This window comes from Pipistrellus hanaki (genome assembly GCF_964339955.1).
Source record: "Pipistrellus hanaki genome assembly, chromosome: 11".
Lineage (NCBI taxonomy): Eukaryota > Metazoa > Chordata > Mammalia > Chiroptera > Vespertilionidae > Pipistrellus > Pipistrellus hanaki.
Genome location: NC_140513.1, coordinates 4816889 through 4830768, shown reverse-complemented (window position 1 = coordinate 4830768; position 13880 = coordinate 4816889). Strand labels below are relative to the sequence as shown.

Genomic DNA, 13880 nt, shown 5'->3' with positions numbered 1-13880 from the left:
CAGCCAGCAAGTGGCACGGTCAGGATTTGAGCCCAGAGCTGCCTCCCCCCATCATTTTAGGGGCCCCTTCCCTTCTCCTGGCCCAGCACTGGGTTCATGGTCTGATTTATTGGTGATGAGTATATAGGGTGGGCCCAGGTCAGGCAGCCTGGCCACTCCTATCTGCTGCCATCCTGATGGGCGGGGGAGGGGTCTCCATGTGACCGGTGCGGGAAGGAGCTAGGCTCCCCTGCACCCAGGCTGGGCATTCCTCGGCTTCAATGCCCCCGCCCCCCCAAAGTTGTGCCAGCCCAAAGCTGCGCTGCTGGGATCAGATCCTGGCGGCTCGAGGCTGGTCTCGGAGGCGGCACTTGTGGCCGGAGGAGGCTGGGCAGAGTCTTCTGAGTTCTCACCTCCTGCCCAGCCCAGGTCATCGCGGGCTGGATCCAGTTCGGGATAACAGGGACATGGGTTTCTACAACAGGGTGGACATATAGGGCAGTGCCCTGTCTCTCTGTGGTCCTGGGCAGCCGACCCCCAGGCCCACTGAGCTGGAAGGGTCTGCAGGGTGGGGTGGCAGGTGCTCCAAGCTGGTGCCCCCACTGGCAGCAGGCCTCTGAGGAGGAGGCAGAGGGCACGGTCCGTCCTTGGTCGAGGAGGAGGGTTGGGATCCCGGGGTGAGTTCATGATCGGTGGCTCCCAGCTGGTGGCCGCTCAGTGTCTCGGGCGGGGCGAGGGCTGGCCGGGCGGCCCCCGGGGCTCCGGGCCGGGTGCTACGCCATGCTGCTGGTGGAGCAGGGGGTGCTCTGGGTGCTCCCGATGCTGTGGTTGGTGCTACTGCTCTCGGAGGAGGCCGGGGCAGCCACCGCCACCACGGGCTCCCGCTTGCTGGGGGGACCTGGGGGCAGGGGCGGAGGTCAGGGCCCCGGCCAGGGCTCCCCACTCCCCCAGAGGCGAGGCGGGCTCCCCCGGGGGGGGGGGGCAGAGGGGTCCTGAGCACTCCTGTGGGGGCCGGGATACTCACGTGTGTGCGAGTAGATGTACCAGAGCGCAGCGGTGAGCAGGGCCCCGATGAGGAAGGCGCCGAAGGTGATGCCCAGCACAGCGGGCAGGACCAGGGTTTTGCCTGTGCGGCCGAGGGAGGGACAGCGGGGTCAGCGCCGCTGCCTCCTGCCTGGCCCCCGCCCTGGCTCCCTACCCCTGTGCTGGCCAGGAGCACACCCACTGCCCTGACTTCTCTAGCAACCTCAGTCTCCTCATCTAGCAAATGGGTCCACACAGCCACGCCTGGCACTGAGGTGTGATCGCTGTGAGCGTTCACCAAGAGGGCCTCTCCGGGCCTTTGGGCCAGGCCCTGCCCCCCGGGCTGAGGGAGATGCGTTTTAGGGGGGCTGGCTGGCATAATCGGAGCAAAGTGTGGGACCTGGGCATCCAGGGCCCGTCCCTCCTCACTGAGTAACTGTGAGCCAGGCCCTGCCCCCTCTGAGCCCGGTGCCCGGGAGGGACAGGCAGACCAACTCTGAGGGCTCTCTTAAGTTCTGGAGTTTTCCAAGCCTCACTCCTTCCTCACCCCTGGCTCTTCCCTGGGGGATCGGGCCTGCCTTCCTGTCCATGCCCTGGGATTATTGTCTCCTGGCTGTGAGCTGGGAGCGGGGCTCCATCCTGGCTTGGCCTGGGTGGCAAAGAGGGGGGTACCCCCACATCTGCCTCCAGGGAGGGTCAGGACTCTTCCGTCTGGTGGGGGCCTGGGCCCAGCGGGAACGAACAGAAGCTGGGGGTGCTGGGCTGAAGGGCATCCTCCGCCCTGGGGCCTTACGGGGAGGCCAGCCCCCCCAGGTGCTTTCTGTCCCCTGTCCCGTCCAGACCTGCGTCTGCAGGCCCCATCCCCCAGTGCGGTCAGCTAGCCAGGTGGGGTCCAGAGTCCCGTCCCGCAGGGCGGTCATGAGCAGAGGAGTCTCCATCCAGGAGACGTAGCTGTGGATCCGACTCCGGGCAGCTGGGAAGCCCTGTCCTGCCCCCCCCCCCCCCCCCCGAGCCCGGGGCTGCTCTCTCTCCGGTCCTCCCTGCTGTGAGCCTAGGCCCCCATCCCTCTGGGTTGTCTGTTGTGCCCCACTCTGACCTCAGCCAGGAACCCCAGAGAGACCGGGGAGCGCTCACCAGGCATGTCAGGGCTGATGATGTTCAGGCGCATGGAGACGGGCCTGCGGACCACCTGGGAGGGAAGAGAGCGTGTGGGGCACAGCCTCTGAGGGCACCTCCCGTTCATGCCCCACCCCAGGCCCCAGGCCCCAGGCCCCAGGCCCCAGGCCAGCCACCCCGGGCCCTGGCTTTGCATCCCATCCCGCCCTCCAGCTGGGAGCCCTCGAGCAGGCCCGGGAGACTGTGCTACGGAGGGGTGTTGGGGACAATCCTGGCTGCTACTGGAATGTTCCACACACTCGGACCCTGTGTGTGAAGGGCCTGGGAGGACTGTGTGTCCAGGCCGAGTGCCTGAGAGGAGACCCACTGGACGGGGAAGCGCTGTGACTAATAAATACAGAAAGTCAGAAGGTTTTCTCTGTCTGAATCCTCTCCCCCAGGCCTCCTGTTCACTGAGATTACACTGGTGGTCATGCCTCGTGGGTGGGTGAGTGGAGGACTGGGATGGTGGAAGGACTATGGGCGGATGACTGGGAGGGATGTGGGTGGACGGATGGAGCTGCATAGCCTCCCAAGGTTGGACACACAGAGTCATCAGAGGCGGGGGGGTTGCAGGAGCACCCCTGAACCAGGAGCCACGCCTGACCGGCTCCGCCCCTCGCCATCTGGTCTCCCCCCTCCCCCCCTGGACTGCCGTGTCCCTTCCTGAAACCCTCACACTGGTCCTGGCCCCGGCCCCACGCACCAGGGATGACGTCTCGAGACGCATGGCCACGGTGCAGCTGAGGGTGCCGGCCTTGGGCGTGGGCACCATGTGGCCGCGGAGGAGGAAGCTGAAGCGCAGGTCGCCGCGGGGGCCGGGGTCCAGCAGGCTCACGCAGTTGCCCTTGGCCGCCTGGTTCTGGATGAGCTCCACGGGGTCCGCCTCGGGCCTCAGGTCCAGCCGGCAGCTGTCCAGCCTGAGCTCGACCTCTCGGCTCTGCGGGGCCATGCTCACCTGCGGGGGCGGGCGAGGGGACGGGCGTGAGAGCTCTTCGCGCTCCGCCCTGCCCGCTCAGGAGGTGAGCGAGATTCATCCTGGAGGTCCCGCCCCTGCGCCCCGACGGCCGGACAGTGGTGGGCCCGCCCGGCGTCTCTGAGCTCTGCCTTTTCTCTCTCCCCTCCGTCACGCTCCGTCCGGCTCCCTCCTTCCTCTGGAAAGCTGAATTCTCATCTCTGTATGAACAGTGGGAGGTCCGGTCCATACCTGCACAAAGCCCTGCTGGCCCAGCTCAATGGCCTCGGAGGCCTGCAGGAACTGCGGGCTGAGGTAGAGGCCCAGCCGCAAGGAGATGCTCTTGGTGTGAAGGCACTGCACGGCTTTCTGCGGGAGACGGAGGGGGGTGGTCAGCCAGGAGGCGCCCCCAGAGGGGAGGGTGGGATGGGAGCAGGGGTCATGGTCCAGAGGCGCTGCCTGACCCTCACCCTCATCTTTAAAAAAACACACCAGCCCGGCTGGCTCAGTGGTTGAGCATCAACCTATGAACCAGGAGGTCACGGTTCAATTCCAGGTCAGGGCACAGGCCCAGGTTGTGGGCTTGATCCCCAGTGTGGGACGTGCAGGAGGCAGCCGATCAATGATTCTCTCATCATTGATGTTTCTATCTCTCCCTCTCCCTTCCTCTCGGAAATCAATACAAATATATTTAAAACAAAAACCCACACCACACTAATATTCAGAACCCACTCCGGACCTGGCCTGTGTGAAATGCTCTCCCTGTGCCATCTCAGTGGCTGCTCAGAGCACCCCACAGGGGGTCCTCATGCCACTGCGCACACATGTGAACCTGGGGCCCACAAAGCAGACGTGTTTTGCCCAAGGCCACACAGCCAGTGTCTGCTGGAACCCGCTGGCTCGCAAGGCCGAGAACATAGCCCTCCGCAGTCCTGCTTCTGCCGGACAGGGGGGCTGAGCCCGCGGGAGACACAGGGTGTGCCAGGGTCAGGGCGAGAGTCAGGCCTGCTCCCTCCCCACCTGGGAGGGACCCCAGGCCCGGCCCAGCTGTTCACACGGTGACCATCCTCACCCGCTGCGGTGATGAGCTGGACAGGAGGCCGACCACCACCTGCAGAGACAAGGCCACGGAGCCGTCAGTCCAGAATGACCCCACCCAGGTCACTGAGGACACCCCACCCAGGTCACCGGCTTACAGATGGGGAGGCGGAGCCAACCCTGGCTGCCTGGGCCTCGGCTCCCTACCAAGCACCACGCCCCCCTCCCCCAAAGGCCCTCCGCCCCTCAGATCGAGGAGGCGCCTGAGGGGGCGCCCAGCAGGCTGCTCCCTCCCTGCCCCGCGCCTACCTCATTGCTGACCACGCTGTCTGCCACCTTCATGCCGCAGCTGGAGTAGGTGCTGTGCAGGACCAGCTGGTCACCCCTGTCCTCAGCCTGGCAGCGGGGGTCCAGGAAGGTCAGGCTGCTGATGTCGCACCTCAGAGTCTAGGCGGGGGTAGGGGGGCACGGTCAGGAGGCACCCCGGCACCCAGGACGGATCAGAACCCAGGCCCCAGCCCTCCTCCGCTCCCCGTCCGTTCACGTTAGGTTTTGTCATCCTGCTCCATCTAAGACGACCCCATTCCCGAATTCGACTCGCTCCTGTACCTAATCTTGCCTTAAGCAATACAGAGCGTGACACCATGCGTTTGATTTACTATGTATTGTTTTCCTTCTGATACATATGACAGTGGATGCAGAGCTATCACAATTTTAAAATTCACGTGAGTGCGACATACAGTCATTGCTCAGGCCCCGGGGCCACACTGACCCCATCAGCGTAACCCAGTCTCAGAACCGCGGGCGCCTGGGCCTGCCTGTGCGCAGCAAGCTGCCTTAAAGGGCCAGCTAGTACGCCAGGCTTCGCACACCGGGTGGTCTCTGGTGTCATGGCCCAACGTTGCCTTCAAAGTCTGAAAGCAGCCACAGACCATATGTCCACGTGGCCGTGGCTGTGGCTGTGTGCCAATAAAGCTCTATCCATTGAACCAAACCATGCAGGGCTATTTTTTTTAAATTTTTTTTTTAAACAAATGGCACCATATTGTCCTTTATGCTGTGGCTTGGTTTTCTTACTGAACAATGAATCGCATGTCTCTGTCTCTACATGTAGAGGTCTAGCACATTCTTTTTAGTGCAGTGTCATGTTCCCAAGATCGATGGGTGGCAATGGACTCACCCAAGCCCCTTGGGACTGGGTAACAGTAATGGCCGCTACCGCTGGTCACTTCCCGCCCGCGCCCCCCCCCCCCCCCCCCCGACATCTGCTGGGGCAGTGCAGGCGGGAGGGGCAGCGGACAGATGGAGCTTCATATAGGCCGCTATTACCGCCCCCCCCCTCAAAAAAAAAACACACAAAAAAAACCAACTCCCACACGGACTTCAGCACAGACTTAAAAGCCCTACGAGGCCCAGAGGACATGAACGCTTTGCCGAGGCTCCCGGCACAAGGCTTCTGGCCTCGGAACAGCCGCAAGGCGCCATGAAAGGGACGATGAGCTGGCGTGGCCCAGTTTTTCAAACGTCCAAAACCTTACAAACAACTGCAGCCGACGTTAAAGAACTGTGACACACCGGGAGGAATTACCTCGGTGAGAACGAAGGACAAAGGGCCCACGTTTCTTTTTCTTTATGTAAAAATCACCAAGAAAAAAATGCCAAGCCGCAGTGATAAAGAGCCTCGGGTTACTGTCAGTCATGTGGAGCCGTGCCCACACTCGCTGCTGAGCAAAGCGGATACATTACAATAAGCCTGGAACACCGCATTCCACTCCCCATGTTGGCAAAGGCTTTTTGAACGAAAATTAGAGGAGAGAGAGAGAGAGAGAGGGAAAGAGAGAGAGAGAGAGAGGGGGGGGGGGAGGGAGGGAGGGCGGGAGGAGGGGGGGGAGGAGGCACGGTGCTCTCATAAATCAGCAGTAAACACGAGTCATCTTTTGGAAAGTGGGTTGTCAGCATGTACCAAAACTTCCAGAAAGTTCACTCACTTTAACCCAGCAATCTCACTAATGTGGAAATCCAGCCTAAGAAAACAACCCCGTATTTTAAAAAGTCTGCCCAGTGACATTTTCTGCGTATTTACAACATTACCGAACTGGAAACAAGCTAAATGTCTGACAGGGAGGAGGGGTTGATGATGGCCTGTCGATATGATGATGGGATAATATGTGCTCATTAAATGTGATATTAAGTACACATGTCAAAGTTCTAAAAATACGTGAAGAGACTATACGGAGACAAGTGCATATGATATGATTCCGCCATATAAGAAACACACAGAGGCCCTGGCTTGTTTGGCTCAGTGGATAGAGCATCGGTCTGTGGGCTGACTGTAAGGGCCCCAGGTTCAATTCCAGTCAAGGGCACACGCCTGGCTTGATCCTCAGCGTGGGGCATACAAGAGGCAATTGATCAATGACTCATCATTGATGTTTCTACCTCTCTCCCCCTCTCCCTTTCTCTCTGAAATCAATATATATAGAAAGAAACACACAGAGAATACATTCTAGAAAGAACCAAACCAAAATGTTGGTAGCCATTGTCTTCGGATGGAGAGATTGAGATTTCCTTCTTTACTTTTTCCACATTGTCTAAAGCCTGCATTATACTATATAATCCTATATAATAAAAGGCTAATATGCAAATTGTCCCCTCCACTGGGAGTTTGACCAGGGGGCGGGGCCAGGCCCAATCCGGCTGGATCGGGAATGAGCTGGCTGGACCCCACCTGTGCACAAACTTATGCCCTGGACCTCTGGCTGTTTAATAAATATCCTTGTTCTTCGTACCGTGGAGGTATTCTGAGTACGCGGCTGAGCGTGCTTGCAGAATGAGCACTGCCAGCGACCTCGCAGCTGTGTACTGAGCACTTCCTGTGCCCGCAGCCAGGCTCATTTCATTCTCACCACACGGCAGGAGCCATTTTCAACCCCGTTTTACACGCGGGAAAACCGAAACTTGGGAAGGACGTGAGACACCCAGGGCCAGGACCCCAAGATTCTTCGGTCAGAGGAGGGACCAGGTGGGCTCTGTCAGCCAGGCCAGGGGGGCGGGGACCCCCTTACCAAGATAAGGTTTTTCTTGAGCTCCAGAGTCATGGTGTCGTCGGAGCAGTTGGGCAGGAACAGGGTCATGAGCAGGTTCTCGTTGCAGCTCTCCTTGGGAGGGGTGGTGTGCACAGGGGTGGGTGAGGTCTGCGGCCTACCTGCGGGCAGCAGAGCGGGCAGGACCGGCACTGAGGGGCAGGCACTGAGCTGTCTGCAGGGAGCGGCTCTCGCTGTCCCCGTGTTTGCAGGAGAGGACAGTGGGGCTCCCCTGGCTGATGCGACCTGCCAGGCTCACACGGGGAAAGGGGGTGCACACCACACCATGGCTGCTGATCCGGGGAGCGGGCACAGGCAGGCAGGAGGGCGAGGGGAAGCAGCCGGGGCTCACCACAGCTGCTGGCCTGCAGAGAGATGACGCTGGCCAGAGGGACCTCCACGAAGGACGCCACCACGCTGGCGTTGAGCCTCGCGGCCTCGCCGAGCAGGCCCTGGGCTGTGTCTGGGAGCACGTGGTTGTGGTCGTTGATGCTCTTGTCTGGAAAGATCTTGAAGGAGTATTTGCCAGTGGCCTGAGGAGGGGAGAGGGGCATGGCAGGGGGTCCGGGTCAGGGGCACACAGCCTGGCCCGGCGCCGCAGCCCGGCCAGGGTTCTGCCAGGCCTCTCCTTTGCTCCTGCTGTTTCCCCTGCCAGGGCCCCCTACTGTTTGTCCTTCAGTTCAGCATGGGGTTCGCTTTTCTAGGAGCTTCCCATGAGCCTGTGGGCGGGGTGAAGGCAGTGGTCTGCAAACTCAGCAGTCAACAGAGCCCAATACCAACAGGACAACGATTGACAATTCTTTGGAGAGCCACACTTTTTAAACTTCAACTTCTAACGCCACCTCTTCAAAAACAGACTCGCCCAGGCCGTGGTGTTTTGTGGAAGAGCAACACTCAAGGGGCCAAAGAGCCGCATGTGGCTTGCGAGCCGCCGTTTGCCGACCACTGGGTTCAGGGCCTCCCAAGGAGATGGCGGAAAGCTGCCTGGAGGAGGCGGCACGTAGGTCTGAAGGAAGGCTGGGTAGTGACCAGAGGGCCAGGGTGGGGCCAGAAGGAACACCATTGGGTGCAGGGCGTCCGGGTCCTCTCCTTCGGGAGCCGTGGAGAGGCCTGCAGGGCCGCCGGGTCTGGGAGCAAGACTTACCCAGATCTGCATGCTGTGGTTGGCGTCGATGAGCCAGGACACGTAGGGGGGCCCCTGCAGGATGAGCACAGCATCAGGGTCCCCCGAAGTGCAGCTCAGCTTCACCTCCACGGTCACCGTCCGGGGCCTGCGGGACACAGACCACAGCCCGCCCGTCAGCTGGCGGGAAGGCCGGGTTGGGAGGGTCCTGGGGGGCAGGCCAAGTGGTACAAGGCCGTTCCCTGGTGGGATGTGGGTGTGAGGAAAGGAAGTGGAAATGGGCGGGGCTTGGGCTCATAGGGGCGGGGCCCAGAGAGATTTGGGGGCAACTCTATTCTTTTCCTTTTTTTTCTTTTATTGATTTTTTTTACAGAGAGGAAGGGAGAGAGAGAGAGGTGAGAAACATCGATGAGAGAAAATCATCGATCAGCTGCCTCTTGCATGCCCCGACTGGGGATGTGCCCACAACCAAGGTACATGCCCTTGACCGGAATCGAACCCAGGACCCTTGAGTCCGCAGGCCGTCGCTCTATCCACTGAGCCAAACCGGTTTTGGCAGCAACTCTATTCCTTCCTGGAGGGGAAGGGGGCGGAGGGGGGCTCAGGAGGGGAGGGATGCCGGCCGGGCGGGACCTGGGGCGGGGCCGGGCACCCGTACCTGTCCTCGGAGCCGGAGCCCGGCAGGACCCTCAGGATGTGCGCCTGCTTGTGGCCAGCCACACCCTCCAGGCGGCAGCTGCGGACGGAGCCCTCCGTGTGCGGCCACCACTCGAGCCTGCGGCCCATGTCCGTGTTGGGCTGGAGGTTGCAGGAGGACGGTGACCTCGGGGCTGCAGAGACACGTGTCCTCAGTCCCCTCCCGGAGCAGCCGGCCCCTGACACCGAGGCCCACCCTTCCCCACTGTGAAGCTGGGGCAGACAGGATGGGGCATGGGAAGTGGGGGGCATGGGAGGACCGGGGTTCAAATCTCCCCTCCACCGCTTACTGCCCAGAGACTCCTGGCAAGTCCCCCCGCCTCTGTTTCCTTGTCATCAGCCCAGGACGCACACAGGGCTGAGCTCGGCACACGTTAGGGACGAAGCCCCTCACTGCCCATGACCTGAGCCCATGTTACGTACTTATCGGTGTCGTTATCTCCCCACCAGGGCTGTGTCTGTTCCCAGAGAGTCTCCAAATGCCCGGCACAGGGCTTGGCACATAGTAGGTGCACACAATAAATAATACGAACGTGCTGTTTTTCTGGCTCACAAAACGGGCCAGTAGCCATGTCCCACGGCTCCCGCTCAGATTTGCTGAGGAGGCAGTGACGGTCCCAGCAGAGCCGCGGCCTGCTCCATGTGGCCTGGGGCACAGGGTGGCCCGCGGGGCGGCTGGCGTCCCCGCCGGAGGACCGGGCAGGGGAATCCGATCCCTCCGGCCGGGCCAGGCGGCTGCCGCAGAGGCTGACCTTGGTCCGGGCGGAGGACGATGCTCTTGGGGTTGTTCAGCACAGCGACCGAGGCGATGGCGCCCTTGGAACCCGCCCAGGCGAGGAGCTCGCCCTTGGAGGCCGGCAGGAATATGGTGTTGACTCCTTGGGGTATTTCGTTGATGACATTCTCGGGGTGCTGGGGAGACAGGCGGGGGCTCAGGGTGCTGTTCCTGGGCCTGGGTCCTCTGTCCCAAGCAGGAGGCCAGGAGGTAATTAGGGGCAGAGGGACGCACCCAATGGGGTGGCCTAGCTCCACCCTCCGGCTGGCTTCCTCCCCTCCCGATCTGTCAGGCCGGCCGGCCCCTCTGTCCGTCTCCCTGGCGTCCGCTGCCAGTCTGGATTCTTTCCCGGCAGCACCCCCTCCCTGCCCCCAACCTCACTGCCTCTGGGCCCGGCTCCCAATCAGCTTGGATTTGGCTCCTCCTCCTGCCCCTACTCCCTATCTCCCCCACCTCTGCCCCTGGACTTTGGGTGTCCGGCTGTCCCTCCCACATGGGCCCTCCTTTTTCCATTTCCATTTTCCTTTCTGTCTCCTCCTCCCCCAACCCCCGTCATATTTGCAGTCCTCAGTCCTCACACCCCCACCCTGCTTTCTCTGGCTGTAACCAACAGCTGCTCACGTCTGGGGGTCACTTCCTAGGGCCTCCCACGTGAGAGAAGGAGCCCTGAGCCCCCTTGCTGGGAGTCCCTGCAGGTTACCCCTTCTCTTTATTTTTTTATTATTTATTTATTTATTTATTCATTTAATTTTATTGATTTTTTCATAGAGAGGAAGAGAGAGGGACAGAGAGCCAGAAACATCAATGAGAGAGAATCATCGATCAGCTGCATCCTGCACACCCCGCACTAGGGATGTGCCAGCAACCAAGGTGCATGCCCTTGACCGGAATCGAACCTGGGACCCTTCAGTCCGCAAGCCGACGCTCTGTCCACTGAGCCAAACCGGTTTCGGCTACCCCTTCTCTTTAAAATGTGAGTTTTTAAAAAATAATTTTTGAGAGATGCAAATCAAAACAACAATGCGGTACCATCTCACACCAGTCAGAATGGCCAACATCAACAAATCAATAAATGACAAGTGTTGGTGAGGTTGCGGAGAAAAAGGAACCCTCGTGCACTGCTGGTGGGAATGCAGACTGGTGCAACCACTGTGGAGGACAGTGTGGAGTTTCCTCAAAAAACTGAAAATGGAACTACCATTTGACCCAGCAAACCCACTCCTAGGAATATATCCCAAGAAACTAGAAACACCAATCAGAAAGGATATATGCACCCCTAAGTTCATAGCAGCACAATCTACAATAGCTAGGATTTGGAAACAGCTTAGGTGCCCATCAGCAGATGATTGGATCCAAAAATAATGGTACATCTACACAATGGAATACTGTGCTGCCATAAAAAAAAAAAAAAGGGATTCTCATCATTTGCAGCAACCTGGATGGAATTGGAGAACATCATGTTGAGTGAAATAAGCCAGTCAATGAAAGAGAAATACCACATGACCTCACTCATTTATGGATAATAAAGAACATTATAAACTGATGAACCAAAAGATAGATATAGAGACAGTAAAGCAACAAGCAGACTGTCAAATTACAGCAGGGAGGGGAGGGAGATCTGGTGGAGATAAGAGATCAACCGAAGGACTTGTATACATGCATATAAGTACAACTAATGGACACAAAACTCTGGGGAGGGAGGGCATTTATGGGGAGGGGGGGCCGCAATGGTATATGTACACAGATAATAATTTAATTAAAAAAATAAAAAATAAAAATTTTCCCCCAGCGTAGGCCACTTGTTCGTTAGAGCAAGTCTTGCAGATTCAACCAAGTGCGAAGAGCAAAATAAATGTCTCTCACCCTCCTGCCTTCCAGCCATAATGACTGCCACTACCCTGTCAGGTTTCCTCCTGACCCCTTGTCTCTGTACTTAAACAGCTTCAGCCGAAACTGGTTTGGCTCAGTGGATAGAGCGTCGGCCTGTGGACTGAAAGGTCCCGGGTTCGATTCCGGTCAAGGGCATGTACCTTGGCTGCGGGCACATCCCCAGTGGAGGGTGTGCAAGAGGCAGCTGATGGATGTTTCTTTCTCATCGACGTTTCTAACTCTCTATCCCTCTCAATTCCTCTCTGTGTAAAATCAATAAAATATATTTTTAAAAAATAATAAAAAAATAAACATCTTCAAACATAGGACTTGGGATTTTTTTTCAAAGACAGTGACAAGATTATTTGATGGGATGTCACCGAGCCCAGCTCTCCCACCTGCCAGATGGGAAAACTGAGGCTCTGTGAGAAGATGGAGCCGCCCAGGGCTGCCCGTCCGCCTGAGTCCCATCTCCAGGTTGAAACTCTTCACCTCCAGCCCTGCTGCCTTCTGGGTTCTCTCTGTGTGGGCCCCGCAGGATTCACCGGGGTGTGGGGTAACTCACATAAGCCAGCTGGAGCGGGATCCCGGGGGCCTGCAGCTGCAGGTAGACTGTCTTGTCGAGGCCGAGGACCAGAAGCACCTCTCGGGCCTGGCTGCCATTCTGCTTGGACATCTGGACGGTCAGGTTCAGCAGGGCCGGAGCCTGGGTGTGGGCAGGGGAAACACACACACACACACACACACACACACACACACAGGCCAGTCAGGCTGACGCAGACTGCGCCCCCCAGAGCGGGAGTGACAACCCCTGTCCCATCGGCCTTCACTCGGCCTGTCCGCCCTGCCTGCCTGGGCCCAGCACGGTGCCCGGCCCTGAGCTGAGGGGTGCTCAGGAAAACACTTGCTGCCTGAATGAAGGGGACTCGTCTCAGCAAACCCAAAGATGTGAAGAAAAAGACGCACTGAGCCTGACCAAGGTTTGTTCCTGTGGAGCGCCTGCTGGGCACCAGGCCTGCCAGTGTCCGTGTGACCCAGCGGGCACCCGGGCCTGTCCTCTGTCCCTAAGCGGCAGTACCCAGGCATCAACTCCTCCCCAGTGTGAAATATTCCTGTTGGCCTTGTTATTTAAAAAAATATATTTTTTTGTTCATTTCAGAGAGGAAGGGAGAGGGAGAGAGAGATAGAAACATCAATGATGAGAGAGAATCCTTGATCGGCTGCCTCTTGGACACCACCTATCGGGGATGGGCATGGAGCCTGCGGCCCAACCAGGAATCAAACCGTGATCTCCTGGTTCCTAGGGCGATGCTTATCCACTGAGCAACCCCAGCAAGGCTGACCTTCTTATATTAAAGTACTAACATGCTCCTCTTTTTGTCAATATACTACCATGGTCTTGACATTTTTAAGAATGTGAAGTTGTGATTATTTATATAGGTACTGCATTAAAATTTTTAATTGATCATGGTGTATGTATTTAGAATGCTTCCAGAACAACAGCAAATAACAACAACAGAAAATAATAATAATAATAATAATAACAACAATAACAACAACAACACATATAGTGCTTACTATGTGCCAGGACTGTTCTAAGTACTTTATCTAATGACTCCCAAGAGGTAGGTACCATTATTAGTCTCACAGACGAGGAAACAAGGCACAGAGAGGTGAAGTCATTTGCCCACGAACACACAACAAATAAGTACGGAGCTTAGGATGTGGTCCCGGGCAGGCCTCTCCTCTCCACCACTGTCCAGCCAGCCACATTTCCCCAGGCCTTTTTATTCCCAAGGAGAAAAGAGAACGCGGTGATCCACAGAGGCAAAGCTTCTACTGAAGGGCCATCTGCTCTACCGGGAGGCTTCCTGGACCAGTTTACCGAAACCCTGACTCCAGCTGCTCTCAAAAGCTGGGGATCTCCGCAGACACAGCCGGACCCCAAACCTCTCCTCGAGCTTATCAAACACGAGGGAGAGAGTGCAAGACGGAGATCCATGGAAAATTTTGTGTTTAACCTCTCATTATCTCCTGGCCATTTCCCCAGATGATGTCACAGAGCCGGGCAGAATGCTTCAGCCGCTGGAAAATTTGCTGAGAAAAGTTTCCGCTCCTCAGGAATGACACCCTAGTCGCTCTTTGTTTGTGCGTTTGGGCCTTAAAACAAAAGAGCAAATGCCG

The 13880-nt window shown here is 58.1% G+C and overlaps 1 protein-coding gene across 1 annotated transcript in view; it reads right to left on the bottom strand.

The window, feature by feature from the left end:
• Positions 1 to 89: 89 nt before the first annotated feature.
• The window catches only part of ENG (endoglin), a 31255-nt gene continuing 17464 nt past the window's right edge, over positions 90 to 13880 (bottom strand). The window contains exons 3-15 of the mRNA XM_084899696.1: positions 12262 to 12402; positions 9805 to 9964; positions 9015 to 9186; positions 8378 to 8504; positions 7586 to 7766; positions 7216 to 7355; positions 4460 to 4597; positions 4185 to 4223; positions 3365 to 3481; positions 2864 to 3115; positions 2137 to 2191; positions 1004 to 1105; positions 90 to 877 (exon numbers count right to left, since the gene is read on the bottom strand). Coding sequence (XP_084755822.1) covers positions 753 to 877; positions 1004 to 1105; positions 2137 to 2191; positions 2864 to 3115; positions 3365 to 3481; positions 4185 to 4223; positions 4460 to 4597; positions 7216 to 7355; positions 7586 to 7766; positions 8378 to 8504; positions 9015 to 9186; positions 9805 to 9964; positions 12262 to 12402 — 1749 coding nt within the window. The 3' untranslated portion in view covers positions 90 to 752. The remainder of the gene's footprint in view (positions 878 to 1003; positions 1106 to 2136; positions 2192 to 2863; positions 3116 to 3364; positions 3482 to 4184; positions 4224 to 4459; positions 4598 to 7215; positions 7356 to 7585; positions 7767 to 8377; positions 8505 to 9014; positions 9187 to 9804; positions 9965 to 12261; positions 12403 to 13880) is intronic.